This window comes from Clarias gariepinus, chromosome 1 (genome assembly GCF_024256425.1).
Source record: "Clarias gariepinus isolate MV-2021 ecotype Netherlands chromosome 1, CGAR_prim_01v2, whole genome shotgun sequence".
In the NCBI taxonomy this organism is placed as follows: domain Eukaryota; kingdom Metazoa; phylum Chordata; class Actinopteri; order Siluriformes; family Clariidae; genus Clarias; species Clarias gariepinus.
The window spans coordinates 35624606-35645641 of NC_071100.1; the positions used below are offsets into that span (position 1 = coordinate 35624606).

At 38.0% G+C, this 21036-nt stretch overlaps 1 protein-coding gene across 3 annotated transcripts; it reads left to right on the plus strand.

Annotated features, from left to right (window-relative positions):
* Positions 1–457: 457 nt before the first annotated feature.
* Positions 458–20975, plus strand: rtn3 (reticulon 3). 3 transcript variants are annotated; one of them, XM_053499695.1, is made up of 9 exons: positions 458–747; positions 6477–6524; positions 8450–11251; positions 15322–15529; positions 16761–16899; positions 17400–17469; positions 17622–17668; positions 17988–18046; positions 19129–20975. In XM_053499695.1, exons 1-9 carry the CDS (start codon positions 663–665, stop codon positions 19175–19177), a joined length of 3507 nt encoding a protein of 1168 aa, XP_053355670.1. In that variant the 5' UTR covers positions 458–662; the 3' UTR covers positions 19178–20975. The 3 variants fall into 3 exon arrangements, with proteins under 3 accessions (XP_053355670.1, XP_053355668.1, XP_053355669.1); XM_053499693.1 differs by lacking the exon at positions 8450–11251 and having other exon boundaries at positions 461–747; XM_053499694.1 differs by lacking the exons at positions 6477–6524; positions 8450–11251 and having other exon boundaries at positions 466–747.
* Positions 20976–21036: the final 61 nt, after the last annotated feature.

A 21036-nucleotide genomic window follows, 5' to 3' on the forward strand; every position in this document is an offset into this window, starting at 1 on the left:
TTGGATTTCTTCACAGATAGGAGTGGCCAGATTATGGCATTTCTTTTCTATAGGAAGGTTATTATTTCAGGCCATTGTAATAGCCACTCAAAAAAGTAATTGAGCCAGACTGGCATCGTACTGTAAAAGGTCTGAGAATGAATATGCACATTTCCAGGGGGAAAAAATGTTCATGCTAAATGTACAGAGGTGTGGTCGGCTACAATACAAGTACCATTACTGTATGTCAGGGAGTATTATAGATTTGACTTATTATATCATTTGAATGTGGATTTAAACATTTTAGCTATAATATGATCCACGTCCAAGTATAGACAAACGCCAAGTTTTAAAGATTTAGCAGAAATTCTTGACAAAACAAAATGAGTCAGCTGTTACTGGACTGTTCCTTTAAGCCCGTCAGCGACCTCTCACCCTAATAAACTCTCTCTCTCTGGCCCCGCCCAGTCCTCTTCCGCCTCCCCTTTTCTTTCCCTCTTACACTGTTAAGAAGCTCCACATGCGCGCACGCTCATCCGTCTCTTGGTCTCTGTGAGGTTTCCTTCCGCACTCGGTCGGGAATAAAGAATAACTCCGGTGATCCGGGGCGGTTGTGTTCACACCGACAGCGTTACTGCACTGTTGCGCATTTCAAACGCAAACTTCTGCATTATTAAAACAACATGGCAGATCCGATGACACAATCCCATCTGATATCGTCGTCCCAAGGGCTGAACGATGGACACTCCAAAGACTCGAAGTTTTCCGGTAAGAGTGCGATCGGTTTAGAAACAAATTACGTCCTGGTAGGAAACAAAGCCATAATGACTGAATAACTTAAAACAGACACAAAAACAACAACGGCAGCAACAACAGCGTCACGCCTGCACTGCATAAGCCTCCTTTTTAACAGAATAGGGAAATGCTCTATCTGCTGTTTATTATTATTAGGCTCAATCGTGTATTTGCATTATACTTAACTTTAAACAGTGTAAATTATTTTAATGCTGGGTAATGGTGCATTTTGGAGCGAATTAGGTTAAAGACCTTATTTATTTTTGAAAAAATATTTAGCAAACAAATATATTTTATATAGTAAAATATATTTATTATAATATATATATATATATATATATATATATATATATATATATAATATTTTCATATTTATTTTTTTCTTAGTTTTTTCTTTTATGCTTGTTTTAAAAAGTACATTATGTAACAAAAAGTAGCAATAGTAAGCTTTCCGCTGCACGTTGTACTGTGCATATAGGTGTGTGTGTATACATGTGTGCGTGTGTTTTGTATGTGTGTAAGACCAAAAAAAAAAAAGAAAATTTAAAGCTAAACCTTCTTGTGACTTTTAATTTTAAACTTGAGGCCCAGAAAACAGGCATGGTGACGTTGTTTTTTATGAGCTCTCAGTTCTGTGCTGCACTGCAGCGCTGTTGCACTCATCATACAGAGCGACAGCGAACATGAATCACCGATGTGTGTGTCCTAAAATGTTGTACAAATCTAACGCTAAACTCTTTATTCACCGTTCTAATATGCAAAAAATGCACGTACTTGTAGCCCTAAAAGAAAGTCTGAAATAAAGTCGGTTTAGCTTGTACGCTCCTGAAACCTGAAAAGCCTTCTTCCATCGCCATGATCCAAAACTACGCCATGTCCTCCTTATTGAAATAAGCCCAAGAACTCATAGCATCGAACATGTTAGCGTGTCGTGTTTTCTCGAGGACCAGCTGCGTATTTACTTAAAGAGCGCATTGTAATGCGTGTTGTAGGTGGCACTGAATATTTCTCTGGCTCTCTGTTCAAAATGGCCACCCACTGGGATGCCAGTTCTTTTGTTGTTAGTCATTACAGGTGTTGGTTTGTGACGCGAGTTTCAATATGGCAGCAGCGTTACCTTGCAGTATCGTTCCATAAACACCACACTGTCGCTGGGAAGCTGTGACCAAAGAATAGCTTTTTCCCCTCTGTCCGTATCTTTGTTTACCTGAAAACATTAGTATGTGTACCTTTTTATAAAACTAATATACAGTACATGATTCAGGGCAGTTTCTTTTTTTTAAATAATTTATTTATTTGTATAGCACCTTTAACAATGGTTATTTTTGCAAAGTAGCTTTAGAGAATGAAAAATGTATAGAAATAATTTACCTGTACGGATAGACTACAGTGTAACCTCAGCAGATGAATGCCCTCCCTTATGAATTTTTGCCTTAAAAATAGAAATTTTGTTGCGCATACGTCCAGGATTTAGTGAAGACATGGCTCCTATGGTCCCAAGAAAGTTAGCAAGTACGGTAGCAATAAGAAAGGGAGCCACATTGAATGAAAATTAAGAAAGAAATAGTTTAAAAAAGCAAGAGGAATCATAAATTAGGGTTCAGCGAAGTTTTTTTTTTATTTACAAGTCTTTTTATAAATACTTTGATCTTTTATGCAAAAATATGATTATGGTGTTGATATTTGGTAATATTAGTAAAATTTTAGGGTGGTTTGGAATGAATTGTCTCCATTTGCATTATTATTTTCCATTTGAAAATTAGTATCACAATACTCGCCTTTTTGCAATTGTTGCCTTAAAAAAACTCCTTTAGAATGAATAAAATTTGTATGCTGAGGTTTCGCTGTATACAGCGTCTTTCAGTTTGTCACTGATGCTGAGGGGCGAGAGTGGCAGGGGAAAAGTTCCTGAGAAATAGGATGGGATCTCCCAGAGATAGTGGGAAGGAAACTTGAGAGGAATCGGCTCAACAGGGAACCCATCTTCAAGTAGTATGAAATCAGTACATAGTATATCTGTGTACTATGTGGTTGACAGTTTAATATAACTGGAAAAGTGTTTAAGTTGATATCAAGTCTTTTCGTTTTTAACCCCATTTGAAGACTGGGGTTAAAAACTTAATCTTTAAACATTTCGGGCCTAAACCATTGAGTGACTGCAGTCACAAACCATGATTGGACTGTAAAAGGAAAGTCCACAAAAAAATTTACTATATCGCTATAGTTATATAGTGTATATAGGTATAGTTTATATCACTAACCACAAAAGGATTACTTTTGTGGTTAGTGATTCTTGTTCTATATTGTAGTTTTCCTCCTAAAAATTTTGTAGTTGCTTAATGGTGACATCACAGGATGCACTGCAAACTTGGTTACAGTTGTGTTTCATAGCAATGATTATTTAGGAGTCAAACATAAGGAGTAAGGTTTAGGTTTTCTGAAGACCAAACGCCCTTCCCCCACACAACATTTAGCAGCCTTGTTCAGCATGATATTAATGTTGAGTTATCTGGGAATTTGCGCTTCAGCTTCTGCTTCAAATTTGAAAAAAGCCATTACCCAACTACGGGGACCCTGGGAGACCGCAGCACAAGAGAGAGAAAAATTGTTGGCTTAGTTGTGATCATGTGATGCTCGGCGTCAAAACTAGAAGCGCATGCGTACTCGTAAACCAAGACTTGTCGCTTTCTAAGTCAAAATTTATTTAAAAACTCTTGCGGAACACTTGCAAAACCGTGTTACTCGCAATCCGAGGTTCCACTGTAATATGAAATACAGCAGAACAAAAAATAGCAGAGACAGAAATGTGTAGCCTTACCAGGATCCCCCTGCAAAAGACGCCCCTCCAAAGGCTTGGCTGGGTTAGTGATCAATCTATGCTCAACCATTCAATAAAGTCAAAATTATTATTCTATAAACCACCTATCTTTACACTTTTTCGATTTATTATTATTTGTTTTTTTTAGAAGCTTAATTCTTTGATTGTATCTAGCCACCAGGTTCTTTGGCAGCCTTATTTTCTTTATTTGACTTTATCAAGCATATTTGATTTCTCTAATAAATTTGACCGCATAAAAAAAAATCACTGCATAATCAAAATATGTGAGCTGAAATTTTGTGATTTTGCCTTCGCAGTTCAATCAATACGTAAAAGCCTTCTCCAGCATCATAGCTCGAACAAGTCAATATTCCTCCTGTCCTGTGAGGTTAATGTGATGAATATATGAGCCTAAAAAACCACATGGTAACATTGATGGCATCAAGATGAATGTATTGTAGTTTTGAAGCCTTTTCCATTTGAACGGAAGTGATATGAGTCAGTCAGTCTGAAGGATCAAAAACGCTGAATCACTCTCTTTAGTTAGAGATTTAAGGAGCAATAGTTAAATCCCACCGGCACAAACATTAAGGTCCCACTACTAGTCAAACAGAATTGTAGAATGTTTTAAAGAATTCAACTCAATTTTATTATGACAGGAAATTATTGAGGATAATTGAAGGTAATTATACATACAGTATTATATTGCTTCCTATTTTATATATAATGTTCAATGAAATCTAGATTTTGCCTATTATATAAAGAACTCATAACTTGAATTCTTTTAAACTTTTTCTTATTCATTTGCAGGTCAGTCAGCCTGATTTTTTTTATTTATTTTTTATTTGTATTTTTATTTGCTTCAGGGAAAAGGTTATTTAAAGGTACAAAACATGCACATTCCCAAGTATGATGCACAATAATGGTACAGACAATGTCCCCTTGGGGGTACCACTACAGTGATGTTTTATTATTATTTTTTTTATTATTATTATCGGCTGCATCCTTTTGAAATGCACAATTAAACATGTATAAAATATTTTAGGTACAGGTTACTTGGTTAAGAGGGTAAGTTTTAGTTGCAGTGTTCATACATTTCTATTTATCTAGTATTACTGTACAGTATGTATGATGGCAATGGGTGGGCCCCTAAAGCATTCTAAATGCAACTGAATTGTCTTCTTTTTTTTTCCCCAGATATTCAAATGTCTTTGATCTATTTGTCTACTGTTGTCAGTTATAACATTTAGTACTCCGACAAAGCTGAAAATGCTGGCAAGAGGACTACTATTAAGATTAGGCACTTTTCAGGTCACTACCCTCTGGTGTCAGTAATACGACTATGACACGCTTGACGTCCATGCCATTGTAGGACGTGCTGCATATGCAGATATGACCCAACTGCTCATATACTGGATTTCATCAGGAAGTATCTGTTTTCCCTTACATGATAGCAGAGAGCCACATGGTCTGATCTGAAGATGTGGAAGTTGTGGGAATGCGCCTCAGTACATAAGATGTAGATTGGTTGAATGGCAATTCCCTTGATTTAGTTTCTTGCAGAATCACAGAAACATTGATGTGTAAAAATATTTCAATATTAATTTCAATATTTTTAGAGTAGTTAATAACTATTTATTAGCTTTAGGAAATTGTCTACAAGACCAGAGTGCGAGTTATATAACTTTGCTAATGGTGGTGGCGAAATAAAGAGGACAAGTAAAGGAAACTGGGAAAACAGTAACATAGTTTCTCCACTCCAGATCATTAAATGTTAACTTTCGTTATAAAGTTTGTCCAACTTTTGTTCCATTAATTTATTTTAATCATAATGTGATTGGACTCCTCAGTCTTATCCTTAAAGGATCAATCAAGGTGTGATGTTAAACTGTTGTTTATTCATTTCATTTAATTTAATTAGTCTTAATAATGTAATGTTTGCAATACACACACACACACACACGCGTGTATAAAATACAAGATGGTGAATGTGGTCTTAAGACATCCATTAGTCATTGATTTGTACCTGTCAAATGTGTAGTTCCAATAAGCTCACTTGCCATGGGAACATTTTTGAAATCATTGATGAGCTACTGGAATACATGCTAAGCTTCCAGAGTTTGCTAGGTGTGTCTTAAGTGATTCTAGATGTGACATGGTGTGGTCTAAGGTGTGTCGTGTAGTGAATGGAGCTAAGAGTAGGGTGAGTCAAGAATGTCATATAGCAGGTCTGCACGCTTGATCTCCAGCCAGTTCCACTTGCCCAGGCTAAGGTGCGGATTGTCTGGCAGCAATGTACAGCCAGTTCAACTTACCACTCATGTAATTGCTGAATTACTGGACTAGCTTGCTCCTTTCAGAGGTTCACTCCCAGGTTCCACCCTGAGCTCTGTGGGTAGTCGAGATGGAGGTACTATAAAATATGTGAATATGCATATAAGATTTCTTGGGAAAAAATGTGCTGTGTTTTTCAGTACTACAGTGTAGTCAGAAAATGGATTATCTACATAGATTACATAACTCTTGCCTGTGAGGCATTGTGTTGATGCTTGTTCGCGTCAAATGTTGGAAACTGGCAGGAGTATGTGAAGATTTTTGTTTCTTTGTTAGTGATGTATGGAAAAAAGCTGCCGAGGTTTTCTCTTGGAGCAGGGTAACTTTGCTAGTATGGGTGTTTAAACGCCTAAATTGATACTGACTTGTAAAAAAGGATGCATAGAAAAGTTTGCGTTAAATGCAGTCAAAAGAGACCGGTAAGAGGGAGCATGTATGGGCACTGAATTAATATCCTTTTTTTTTTTTTTTTTTTTTTTACTTTGTAGAGAATAAGAAGGACTTCTGATTCTATTTTCCTCTCATTCTTCTGTCCTCTTTATTTTTCCAGATTCCTTTTTTTCCTCTTCGCCTGTATCTCTCATTCAGTCTTCTCAAGGCAAGTGTATAGTTTTCTTCTGCTGCTGGCCTGCTTTTCTTTTTTTTCTTCTTTTTTTCTTCTGTGTATTCTTTTGTTTTATCTATTCTAAGAATGCCATCTCTTGCTCAGCTGCAGCTCTGTTGCTCTCAATCCCTTTCTCTAGTGCCACCCTACTGAGTAGGTAGCCACAGCATAGTATTTAGTCAAAGTGAAACTATCTTGGATATTCCGAATACAGTGCCTAATATTACAATAATAAAATGAAGCAAAGGACAGGAATTTAACTGAATGAGCCTTTGTTTAATTTTTGGGAACAACAGTAATTAACAAAGACATGCATGCTGTGCCTGTATTTATCTACTTATTTTGCAGTTAATGGGAGTACTTTCTCATTCACATTGCTGCTCATGGATTTTGGACCAAATTAAAATGGACATTCACTTTAAAGCATGCGTGTCAGCTTGGCACAGCTAAAATTGTGCTCTGTAGCAACCCCCAGAGGCACTGTAATATGACCTGCCAAAAGTCTCTAGCGCCCCTGATGGTCCTGCCCATCGGAATCCTAATGAACTGCCAAGTCCCACCTGTTGGCATCAGTTTTAATTTTTGTAATTACTGCCCATATGCATCCTTGAGTATCTCCAGTATTCAAGAGGAACTTGTTCACTTTTCAATGCTGATTTAAAAGCAGGAGATTTAATAAAGTCTTGTGTGGTCACTCACCAAATCTAACATTGGCTACAAACAGGAATACGAAGCCCTTACATATGCTTAAAATGTGCAGCAAGTCTCGCAGCAGTGGGTACATATTGGAATGACGTTGCTGTGCATCTGGGATAATCCCAAGATTGGCACACTTATTTTAACATGCCTGAGTTCAAGTTCACGTTGTATAAGAGCAGAATTCTAAAAATGGATCGGGTTGGTATCCCTAAGGAATCCTGTCCTTGATGTTCTTCCTGAACCACTAACGGTGTATGGAGGCACCTCCCTCCCATCTTTACTGGTACTGCAGGTAGAGTGACACAGGGAAGGGATCGACTTCAAGGCCTGCTCCAGGCTGTCCCCTTCATGGCTAAGGCTGCTAGCTAAACATTTCTGCTTATGCATGCAAAATCCTGGCACAAGTTAGGATAAGAAATTTTAATAGGAACCATTAAGTTTCCATAATTACCTATTTTGTCTCATTTCTGTGTTACCATTTTAGGTGAAATGCAGACTCAAAATTATTATAGCGTTTATAATGAGGAAACATCTGCAACAAGTTTAACAACATGAATTGAATAGTGTGCCCTCTTTTGGACAGCATGCACATGTGGTCGTTCTGATATACCAGTGTTTGTGTGTATATAGACTTTCATTTAGTCTTTTTGGCTTTTACAGATGTAATTTTATTTTTTTGTCGTAATTTTGCGCTGTGTAGTGTTGCTTGAACAAGATGCACTTTCAAGTGTTAGACGCAGCAGTAAGAGGACACGTTTACTCCATGGTGAAGACATTATTTCATAACTTTCAAGGTTATCTGCACTTTGTAAAGGAAGCATCTTCCATTCTATGTTGATTTGAGTCTTAAGGTTTACATTATCCAACTAGCATGCAAAGAATAAAAGCAATCCATTAAACCTTGCAATGCATGACTGCTTCAGCTGCATCAAAATGGATGCTAAGCATCCTGGGAATGCTGTTTAAAGTACTAGTCTAACTGCTGATTGCTAAAGTTTTTGGGGTCTGCCTTTGGCTCAGAATAATCTCCTACAAAAGGTTTGTTTTTCAAACATGTGATTTTATTCAATTAAACTCATATGGAGGTGAACAGTTTGCGTTCACCAGAGCTGCAAGTTTGGCCCTCCACTTTAGCATATCTTTATGAAAATAGTGTGCCTTGATTTTTGTTTCCTCTCCATTTTTCCCTCTCTTCCTTCCTACTTGTTTAATGGATGCAGACAAACGGGTGGCACCAGACTCTGAGAAGCCATCAGAAGGTGTGCCTACCTCACTTCGCTTTTCCTCCCAACCAAGTTCTTTTTCTCCCCTGACCTGTGGAAACGATAACTCCATTTCCGCAATTGGAATCAAGGATCGTAGTTTCCAAGAGAAAAGGGAGCTTTTTGAATCATCCCTTGGATCTCAAAAACAGGACTCTTCCCCAATAAAGATCTCTCCTGTGTCTGAGCGAATCAAAGCGCTGGAAGCACTAGCTGCTAAGCAAAATGATTCTGATTGGAATGATGGAGGGTTTTCTCATTTTAGAGAACGCCACTATGAAAAGTCTCATTCTGAGATACATGGGGTTACTCTTCGTTCATCAGTTAAGAAACGACCCCCATCGAGTGAACAAGATTCTCCAGAATCTCCCTTTGAGATTCTTGGTGATGCCAGACGTGGAAGTGACTTTGAGGATACTGCTGACTGGATGAGAGCTCATTTGCCACCAGCGCCTAACTTCAACATTGGTGAATCGGACTTTGATGAAATGAAAGAGGTTACTGTTGTTTCTGAATGTCCATCTGATGAGACAAAGAACAAAGATACAGATGTACAAGTAATTCCTTCATCTTTTGTTGGTGTTCCTGATGAATTCATGGATAACCCTAACGAAATGGCAAAACAAATGGTTGATGAGTCTAATCAGTCAAAGCAAGAAACCATTGAGGATGATTCAGAATTTGATCTCAGATTTTTACCGACAGCCTACATGTGGGACAAACAAGATAAACCTGACCCAAACACACAAGAACCTCTGTTCCTTTCTGAAACTCAGGAGAGTGAAATAACTGCATCTGCTGCACCTCCTGATGGCTTTGAGGCTTCTTCCCTGGAGTCTCCAGCTCCTGTTCCTCAGGCTGACTCTTTTGCAAAACCACCTGCTTCCCTAGCTGTTGGCTCAGAGGGTGTTCAGATCATTGAGGCTGACAGCTCTGGTGAATCTGATAATACAGTTATTGAAGATGCGCCTGGTGTCGTTGATAAAGATTATGTTGAGTGTGAAAGTTCTACAGACAAGCAGATATTTCCAGAGAAACAGAGCATTCAGGTGCCCATTATCAATGTAATTGAAACGGAGGAACAGGTTCTCAGTGATTATGAAGTAGATATTGAAGAGGAAGATGATGAGCGGCAATATCCTATAACTCAAGAACCTCCAACAGAGGCTCCGACACCATCTCAGGAGTGTTCGGACATTTCAAGATCAGAATTTGAAGAGGATTCTCCAAAAATGGATGATGTTTTCTCACAAGAAAATATTGCAGATTCCGATGAAGAGTATTCTCCAAAGCATCAGGTAATCCAAGGTGATGTTGGCAGTGACACAATTAACCAGACATCTCTTCCCTCCAAGACTCCTATCTCGGAAGACTCTTGCACAGAATCCTCAGAGCCACAAAATATCTCTAAAACCACAACAGAATGTCCATTTGATGACGTAAAATTAGACACAACTGCAGAAATTGTACCCGACCTCCCACCTAGTTATGAAGATCTCTCACATGATTTTGAGTCCAATGATATAGATACATACTTGGATCATTATACTAGTGAAGAGCTGGCTTTAAAAGACCAATTAAATTCTGGTGTGGTTGCTGTAAATAACAAGGATATAAAGGAGTTAGTAAAACCTAACTCTCAACACATTGAAAATAGCACCATGCTTGCTCAGCAGTCGTATGAGGACACTGCTGATGAGTTTGAGACAGTTGAAAGTAAACAGAATTATGATACCAAACCTGAGCCTTTCCCTGCTAACATTTCAGCAGATGTCCGGGTGGAGCCTCTTCTTTCTCAGGAGAAAATGCCAAATCTTGAATTGGATGATCATACTGTAGATATTGAGGACAAGATGACGATAACAGAGTCAGGGAATTTTTCTTTGATCGAGGAAGAGGTTTACGTGGCCAGGATTGATGCAGAGTTGCCATCTTTCCAAGAGAGTACACCTGCTCAATTTTTTCATGATGATCCATCAGGCAAAATCAGTGATGTGATCTCTGATTTTGTTGCCAGTGATATAACTGGGGGACTATTATTAACCAGTACGGAACAAAATAAAATAATACAGCACGATGATGATGCACATACACAGGTATCTCCAGAAGTCACAAGCAAACCCGAGCAGCATGTAGGAATAGAACATGAACAAGATCGAATAGTCCAACGTGGTACTCCTGAAATTTGGATAACTGAAGAGCCCACAACCATAACTGAGCCCATTGAGATTGAATCTGAACAAGAAGAAATAATCCAGTGCACTGATCCAGATACACAAACATCTCCAGAAATCCCCAAAGAACTTGATTCCAGTGAGGATGAAGTTTCTCCAACAGCTGCAACAGATAGTTTTGTGGAATTTATGAGGGAGTGTTTAAAATCCCAGCAGGATGAGGAGTCTCTGAGCATTGCTCATGTGGAGACCACTAAGGAGCCCATATCTGTTGCTCCCCCTCCACCTGCTATGGTCATGGACTTGGAGCAAGAGTGCCTTACAATCAGTGCTTTAAAAGAGCTTGGGGGTAGCCATGATGTCAGCATTCCTAAGGACATTTCAGTCTCTGCAAAGGATACCTTCTCTCAACGTGTTTTTCAGTCCGAATCTTTCATTTGCCCAAATCCCTCTCTTCACTATCTTCCAAATGAGAACCAGCCAGATGCCTCACTAACCAAAGAGATTGAGGCAATCGACATCTGGGTGGCAGAAGCCTACCACCTTGCAGAGCATGTCTTGGCACTAATACTAACCCACCTGACAGGTAAAGTCTTCCCTTTAGGCTGTCGGCCTGCTAACCCTGCACTCAAAATATGCCCCAGTACTAAACATACACTCTTAACATCGTTTAACAATTTGAAACCTTAACAATTTGAAACCTACACACAATCATACTTGGCTGCATGCTTTTGAAATAAATTGATGTATCGATGTATATCAGACCAAGAACTTTGTTTAAGTGGCAGTATTTATTTATTATATTTATTATTTTTTTTGAGAACCTCTCCTATTTATCAGAGGAGAAAGTTACCATCCTGGTGCCTGGCCATTTGATAATAGAAAAGTAGCATTTTTTTCCAAATGGCTTTTGTTGAGCCAATATTATGTATTTTGAACATGCATCACATGATTAAAAAACCTGGTAGAATGATTTACATCTGAAAAACATTCACAAGCTGGTGACAATTTACACAACTTACAAAGTAAGGCAACAAAAGCTCTCAAGTTCTCTTTTTCATCGGTCTCTTCCAAAATCTGTGTGCACCTATCATGCTCCAATCCCATCCTCTGAGCTACACAGCCATAGCAGATAAAGTAGGAAGAACACACAGAAGTGTAGCTCTTGATGTTGTTTTCAGAAATATCAATAATGTTAGGCATACTTTTGAAAGTTAACGTTCTCGTTCTCTTCTTCTCGTTTAATGGGGGCTTGCGAACTAAGTGGTTGCATATTGCCACCTGCTGTAATACCTAGGTGTACCCGAGTACGGAGAACAAAAATAATGTGAATGCTGGCCAGCAGGGGAGTCGGGCGAGGGAAGCAGTCAGTCTTGGGTGTGTGTAATAAATACTGTTCAGCATCGAGGATTCCGTGAGAATGTCAAGTTGAGCCTTGCTGTGTATTGTGTTGGCGATTTTCATACAGTTCATATTTCCTTTGGTGTTTCTGCCTCTTAATGTTATCTCTGCAGTTGATTGTGAAGGCCTGGAATAATCTTTACCTTACTAATTCCAAAGTAATATTTATAGGATATACAGATGGAATAAGTTATAAAATGTTATGAAGACGGTGTTAAATTTTAAAGGCTTCCCCCTGAGAGTGTTGATGGTTCACAAAGAGTGCAAGTTTTCTACTACACAATTTTGTATATAATATTTTTAACCTATGTTTGCATTTGAAATCATAATACCTCTATAACCCTACAGGTGCCACGTTCTAAACTATTCAGACTGGCAGGCAGGACAGCATTCGGTGTAAAAGGAGCAAATTATTTGCTTAGAGTTTGTTTAGAATTGAATAGGGATATTTATAAAATCGTTATACTAACAATCGCAATAAAAATCTAAACTCCGTATCGTGATCATCGTCGCGTCAATCATATTGTTGGCCGTCACTATGATTTATACAAATTTTTTTCTTTTTCCTACACATTTCCATAATCTTCTTTTAATTTTGTGAAGTCGCTTTGAGACGATGACCATTGGTAAAAGTGCTATATAAATGAAATTAAATTGAATAATCATCAGAGACCAGATGATACTATATTCCCATCCCTCAAACACATAGACAGGAATTTATGTTGAGTTTGATTGTTTTAATAAATTTACCATTTGTTTATTCTTATTATACTTTTAAGGTGATTAATAAATATTGGCATAACATCCTCCTAATGGGATCATTTGTGCCATTATTTGGTGTTATCCTAGATAAATGCGTTTGAATACAAATTGGTACATTTAATAGTTGCACCTTTGCAGTTTCAATGTGTGTCAAAATAATTGCAATGTAAGCTTTTTTTTTTTTTTTTTTAAATCATGCAACCTTAGTAGAGATTAGTGCAGGCAAAACAGGCGCCAGGTCAGTGACCTTGTTTTACTCTGTCAAGGATGTCTATAAAGCTGACTCGCAGAAGTACAGTGTTTTCCTATCAGGAAGGATTTATTTTGAAGGCTGTCAGAATTGATCGTTTCTTGTCGCTCTCCAGACAGAAGAGAAACAGCAAATGGTGCTCTTCTTTTATAGATTTTGTTGCAGATTGCGACCTGAAGTTAGCACAACATTTCTGCCAGATGCAAACTTTGCTATAGGCGATGACTCGCTGGTGCTATTTTTAATAATATACATTTGAACACTTTTCAACTCTCATGCTCCCACCAGGGTCTCCCAAGGCTGTGTGGTTTTTAAATGCCTAAACTCGCACATGGTCTTGCACCCACATTTTTTTTTTTTTTTAATAAAGAGCACCGGTGCCTTTAAGAGCTTAACAGTGCCGCTACTGAAACGAGGCCACTGCAGCTTGGCTACTGCTGGGACTCGCTGGTGTATCTGGGGCCGCTTAGGAGAGCATGGGAGAGAAGAGGGGAGGGATAATGAATGAGCACTCCGTGCAAGCTGGTTCCCTCTGGGCATTAGCAAAGCATGCTGGGAGAGTCAGACCCCTGCAGTGAGCGAGAAGGAAACCCCACGCTGGTGCTCATTGTTTTTGAAACGGAGCAGTGAAAACAATGGTGTGCTTTCTAAGGTTTTGAATCATCGGCCTTGGTCCTTTTGTGTTGCAGTTATGTCACAATGACACAGTTTTGAAAACATTTTTATCATGCGGCTTGTTTGTTTATGGTAGTATCATGGTGTTTACAGTGGATACATTTTTATTAGATAGATGGCAATAGAAATTATAAAATGAAATATTATTGTAGTGGATAATATACTCTATTCTTTAAGTAATGTTCTGAAAATGTGAGCATGAAAAATGGAGCAAATTGTTTTGTCTCAATTGTAAAAACATAAAATCTGACGTAGATGTATTTGCCCTTTTAGTAAAAGTTTTGGTTGTAACACACAATCCTATTAATAATTTTTATATCTTTATATTTGAATATAAAGGGAGTGTTTTTAACCATTTTATAACATTGAGTCATGTGAGACATGCCTTTACTCAAACCTATATTTTATTTCCCTTTCTTGAGGTATGCATTTGATTATGCAGTGAAATTGATTGCTTCTACAAAAACCATAATGTATTAGAAAAGGCAAAGACCCTGGCACTGTTGTCAGCAAATTAGGCACATTCAGATCAGTCAGGTTCAAGACTTCAGCAGTGCTGCTGTGGTATAAAATACTATTAATGATGTGATTTCCAAGTGGTACGGTGGCATAGAGATTCGCATTGTCACCTTGCACCTCCAGGGTCCCTGCTTGATTCCCGCCTCTGTGTGCATGGAGTTTGTTTGTTCTTCCCATGCTTGGTGGGTTTCCAGGTACTCGTTTTCTCCCACAAAGACGTGCAGATTGGGCTAACCAAATTGCCTGTGGTATGTGTGTGTGCCCTGTGACAGATTGGCACCCCGACCAGGTTATACCCCGCCTTGTGCCCCAAGTCTCCTGAGCTAGGCTCCAGGCCCCTCTCCATCACCCTATATACAGGATAAAGTGGTATAGACGACGATTGAGAATAAGTGATGTGATATTAGTCAGTGCTACAATTCCTCATATGAAATCTGCATTTTCAATTAATTAATCTATTCCTTTAAGGTACTTTGTGTTAAGTATTTCTGTGTATAATATATACTGTCTAGATTATTACTTGAAATGTAATCCGTGCTTGCATGAGTCAGATCTTGTGCTGTAGTGTAGTGGAGGCGTTCTAGTACAGAAAGGAGAAGTTCTAACTGGAACCAAAGATGGAGGTTGCAAGGTTGTGTGGAAAGTCTGGAACTCTGAACACGCTTGATGACTCGAGAATGTTACGCAATAACATGAGCATCACATAAGCGTGATGTTAAAGCACATGCACTACACAGGAATCTCTGCAGATACAGGCCGTCGGTTATATAAGACTTTCTCAAAAGGTTCCTTTAATGCTTCCTTCAGGGAACTTTTGGAATTGCATAATGGACAAAATAAATTTCAACTCTTGATTCCCAGGTCAAATGTTTTTGCTAATAATAAAACAAAAATGTCTTAATTTAGGTTTGGGCAAGGTTGTGCATGATGATTATTAATTTCTTTTCTCTCCTTTTCACACACACACACACACATACCACACTACATACATTTCCACAAATGCATCCACACACACACACACACACACACATGCATTCTTTGTCTTGCAGTGCATGACTTGGTGTACTGGCGAGACCCCAAAAAGTCAGGCGTGGTCTTTGGCATTTCCCTGCTACTGCTGCTGTCTCTGGCAGCGTTCAGCGTGATCAGCGTCATCTCCTACCTCCTTCTGGCACTGCTTTGCGTTACCATCTCCTTCCGTGTCTACAAGTCCGTCATCCAGGCCGTGCAGAAGTCCAGCGATGGACACCCCTTCAAGTAAGACAAATTATTCGGAGCTTGACTTGGTAATGCATAAGAAGTGCACAGATTAAAAATATCACACAGGTTTCAATAGTGGAAACCAAACTAGAGAGAAAACGGTGCAAAAACATGTCTTAGATAGAAAATGACTAGACTTTGGGGTGAAAAAAAATGGGGGGAAAAATAAAAAAAAGAAAGAAAATGTTTAAAATGGTCTGTTGTTGTGAAATATTCCGATCGATTTGGGGGACTTATTTGCACAGTCAATATCCTGCAGCCATTTATTGCTCAACATTGCTCTGGTTTTTAGTTTGATCTAGACAAGGTTTTAAGTTAAGACTGCTATGACCAAATCACTCTGTGCTTTTCAGTCATCTCATGTCCAACATATAAAGCATTTTTCCTCTTTGTGTAAAGTGTTTTTAGATAAAATATTCACACTCGGGTGCAAACCAAGAACCCAACCAAGAATTCTGTTTAATTCTCATAACCTCAGTATGTTAATAAGCTCAGGTCATCAGCACCGAATCTATCTATCTATCCATACATACATACATCCATCCCAATTTATAGAAGTTTAGCGTATTTTCAGGTATTAGCAAATGAGAATTGAGTCGTATGGGATTTTTTTTTTTTTTTTTTTTTTTTAACGAGAGGAGAAAATTTGACAAATTTCACAAGCTGACTTAGTTATTGCTATCATTAGGGTTTTAATGGTTGGTTTGAGGTTTGTGCTATTGAATGATAGTTCCTTAAGGTTTTATCCTGTACCAATGTTGGGCAAATTTGTCTTTTTAATCTATTTTGGCACATTGGTTAGCAAAGAGTTTTAATTTTCTAGGGTAAGGTTTTCTGATTCAAACTGTGTGCGGGGGGGGGGGGGGGATTTGTTAAAGGATCACTAAAAAGAAATTAATTTTGGTAGTGTTGCCTTTTTTTTTTGGAAGTTATTCTGCTAGTTTAAGCAAAATGGCAGTGCCAAGCTTGTAACCACTGAATTTCTTCATTCATTGCATAGTCATGCCTGTATGATTTAATATCATACATTTTTAATAAACAAATATTAAAATATATTTCATATCATATATTTCAACCAAACATGTTCGTTTTTGTGCTCCATTTCCATCTCTGCTCTTTTCTTCCTCCCAAAGAAAGCCACAGAGATAACTGAGGGTGTGTCTGTACTCTGTAGTATGTAGTAATGTAACTGCAGGGATAATTAGGTTGACCTGTATGCTTGTGGCAGGGAACTGATGGAGAAGGATGTCAGCTTGTCTCCTGAGACCTTCCGCAAGCACGTGGATGGTTGTCTGACCTACATCAACCGTGGACTAAAGCAACTGAGCCGCCTCTTCCTGGTTGAAGACTTGGTAGATTCCCTCAAGGTCAGTTAATCAGAATTAAGTAGAAAGCTGTGCAGATAGAATTTAGAAATGAATTATGTCATGCTAAAGACAATAAAACACATTGTTTCCCACACCTCAGTTACACCAAGTCACCCTATTATTAAATACAACGCGACGCAAGCTGAAATTTATATCACTCACCCTGTTTGTATGAGGCAGATGTGTTGATAAGCCTCTGATCATGTGATGATGGCGGGTGGGAGCCGGTGGTATTCAGAGGAAATAGCGCAGAGATTTAAAGAGCTGGAGAACTGACCTAGAACACTCTGCCCTCCAGAGAGAAAGGAGTGCTTCACAGATTCTATAATTGGCTGCCTTGTCGTTATACCTCACGTTCATGTACAATAAAACTATTCATAAGCAGATGATTTACTAATAATCAAGCCTAGTTTGGAACAAATCTGTTCATTTGTTTTTCACTAGGACTTTACTAACTGTATATATGTTTTGTTTTTTGTTTGCCCTTTTGATCGTTTCAGTTGGCCGTGGTCATGTGGTTAATGACATATGTGGGTGCCGTCTTCAATGGCATCACCATCCTCATTCTTGGTAAGCATGGACAGGCTAAAGGTGCTAGGTACAAGACTGGTCTTTCAGAAATAAAAAAGTGCCACTACTCTAATCTGAGTTTATTAGAAAGTGTTTTATTTATTTATTTTAATTAAAAAATGTTTCGCTTTTTTTTTTTTTTTTTTTTGCAGTGGACATCCTTGCCTTTACTGTACCACCACTGTATGAGAAATACAAGGTAAGTGCACACTTAAAATTCACCTTTGTCGTTTTCATTACGTTGTTCTTTCTGTAAAAATATGAAATGTCAAGACATCCTCTGCAGCTGCATTAGATACAGTCTGGAAATTCTGTATCATTTGAGCTTTTACTCCAGCTTCCTTTTCTTTTTTTAAAAGTTATACTGTGACCTAAAAAACCATGATAACCCACTTTCATGTGCTGATAGTGACCTAAAATGAAAGCCTGCAACACTTCAAAATCTGGCTTAAAATTTTGTTAAAAGGAGACATTTGCTTATTAATCTATTTGTTTGTTTGTTTGTTTGTTTCCCCTAGACTCAGATTGATCACTACTTTGAACTTGTACGCACTCATGTTAACACTGCAGTGGCCAAGTAAGTTTCTTTACATTGGTATAATGGTCTTACCAAGCAGAATTTCTAAAGACTTCATGTCTTAAAAGTGTCTTGAAGAATGTATAGTCATATTTAATGTTATTGAACGTGCACAATACGGCTATAAAAAGCCATTTCCACATCAAGAATTCCCTCACCATCAAAGTGAAATTATGGGGAATATAACGAGTAAATAGACCACATGGAACACATCATATCGCATTTTCCCTGACAATTTTAATGTTTAAACCCTAGGTGTCACAGCGATAATTTATTATTATTTATGATTGTGAATTGGTGCACCCATTACATAATTTCCAAAATGTGACTAGTTACAGATTGCCACATGACTGCAATAGGATATTCATTAGATGTAACTTAAGGACTTCATGAGTTAGTCAAGGATATAAAGGAGCTGAATAAGGATGCAGATTTCATCGATCGATCAATCGGCTGGCCGGCCAGTGACTGGAATTGGCCGTTTTCTTTTTCAAACTACATCGGCTGATCACTCCCGGTTATATCGGATTCCCGCTACAGCCATCTTGGGAGTTAAAAAAAAAAACTAATGTCTTAGAGCTAGTATGTGATCACTCACCTTCATGCTCCGTGTTAGTATTGTTCTACAACAAAACTCCAAGTCCTTTGTGCAGTTATGAAGAAAATGTATAAGTCATTGAGGGATTTAAATGATCTGTATAATATTAGTATGTATCGTACATATGACATTCTAGAAAAAATCTGGGTTTGAAAAAGATAAATTAGAACTTACAGTGACATTTAAGCATTAATTAATATATTCTTGGAAAATCAAAAGCTACAGTGCAACAATTATTAGCACCCTTAGAAATTAAAAATTTATTATTAGCAGTATTTATTATATTATGCTTAGAATTATTGTTTACTTCAAGTTCACCTTAGGCGAATATGAAAATGTAAAGGGAAATAAAAGATTCTCATATTTGCAGTGTAAAATTAACTCGCCCATGTAATCCATATTAAATGTTAATGGTTGTTAATTTCTATTTATGAATGTGTGCATTTGTTAACTCAATTCTACCCCCCCCCCCTCCCCCTTGCAGGATTCAGGAGAAGCTTCCCAAATCGGCAAAGCGCAGTAAAGCAGAATGATGCACCTCTCTCTCCTCCTTTCATGACCACCTCCAGTATCCCTGTATCTCTAGGTTCTACCCCTCCCCAATTTAATCTCTCCTTATAAACCTCTTACCAGCCATGTGCACTGAACCAGCTAGTCTCTTTAAAAAAAAAAAAAATCTTTAAAGCTTCTCAATATTCTTCAATGTTAACTCTGAGGCTTAATTATGAGCATTAGGGAAGATGCTTGATAAAGACGCTTACTGAAGCTGGTGACTCAAATGCAGGAAATGATGTAATTCCCCAACTGAATGTCCATTTATGGGCAGGTTGTGTGAACTAGATTGAATCTGTGACCTGGTTTTGGAGTGTCCTACGAGTTGATAAAATAAAGACACGGGGTTGAGTTGGATGCAAATGTATGCACTTAGAAATGTCACAATAAATCCATTGTGTTAGGAAAAAATGGGCAGAACGAAGCAGGATTTGAATACATCTTCACCTTAGACACTGATTTATTCTGAGTCTGTGACACACTGTTATACTAGACTTGCATATAGAGATCGATTTGGATATGGACACTACACCAGCTGGGACGATTCGCTCTAGTTCACTTTTCCTGTAGCGTTCATTTTTAATTGTGTATGTATATATAAGGTTACAACAAGCTCTTTGCTGTGAAGTAGTTTGCATTGCTTTTTATATTTAATATCAAATATCTTCTGGTGTCTGTTTAAGACTCAGGCTTTTGTTCACATGTTAATTGTGTTATGATTATGACTATTAGGTCACATATAGAGTAGCTGCTTTTGACTCCCCAGGCTGGCATCCTTAACGAGTATTATTAATATTCTTATGCTTGAGTTATTTGTATAGAATGTTCAGAGCTTCAGCATCATGGAGACGATGGTGCAGCCTGTTACTGCTCTGAAGACAAAGAGGAAGAATTTGTGATTTGTGCCGGCGTCCCACATAAAAAGTGGTCTTTTTCGCTGATCTGGGATCAGTCTTGGATGCCCTCAGCTCAGCATACACTCTAGATGGATTTGAATTAGTAGATTTAAGTTTTGTTATTTTAACACATGCCAAAAGCTGGAAACACGCATTCATATTTGCATTCGTTTACACAGTTGGGTTTCACAAGAAAGCTGTTATGATAAAGCTCTTTTAACATGACTAATGTGGCTTCAAACATTCACATCTATAAGGGAGTTAATTATATAAGAGGAGAAAAACTCGATGCACTTTTCTTATTGCCTGCTCTATATTTGGCACTGGATATTCTACCTGAATCTTAGCTTTAAATGTATCTGGAAGCACTGTTATCGTAGGCTTCAGTGTCAAAAGTACACCTGTATTTATTAATGCACCAACGTATAAAGCACCGGATTAATGGAGTAACTACTGCTAATACTACTACACACGTCTACCATCTGCTGAACGTTTCCTACTAATATTTATGCAAAATCAAGTGTCGCATGCAACCCTACATGTTCATGTTGGAACCTGTTTTATTGCAGTGCAAATTCGCTTCATGTGGGTTGTTTCATGAAGGTTTAGTTCACTACATGGCATTGATGTATAATACACAAACAATATCACCCCTAAAGCTTGACCATAGTCTCAGAGTAGAAGATCCTGAATATTTATTTAGGGTTTTTATGTATCCCCCATCCTCCCCATGTATGCATGCAAACAGCACACCTAGACACACTCATGAACAGGTGAAAGTATGCTTCATTTATTTCCGTACCCTCATGTTGCTGAACTAACCGGCTTCGGTGTCGTGATGCTTGAAAATAGGATCATCTTCTTCTTTTTTTTTCTTTTTTTTTATAAAAGTTAAACATTTATTCTTCATTCCTTACTTTGCACTTAAAAAAAAAAAAAACTTT

Excerpts from the sequence above, each read along its gene's own strand:
- rtn3 (XM_053499695.1), top strand. The coding sequence starts at position 663 with ATGGCAGATCCGATGACACAATCCCATCTGATATCGTCGTCCCAAGGG. Across the intron at positions 15,530-16,760 it reads AGCGATGGACACCCCTTCAA|GGAACTGATGGAGAAGGATG; the intron begins GTAAGACAAATT and ends TGCTTGTGGCAG. Across the intron at positions 17,470-17,621 it reads CATCACCATCCTCATTCTTG|TGGACATCCTTGCCTTTACT; the intron begins GTAAGCATGGAC and ends TTTTTTTTGCAG.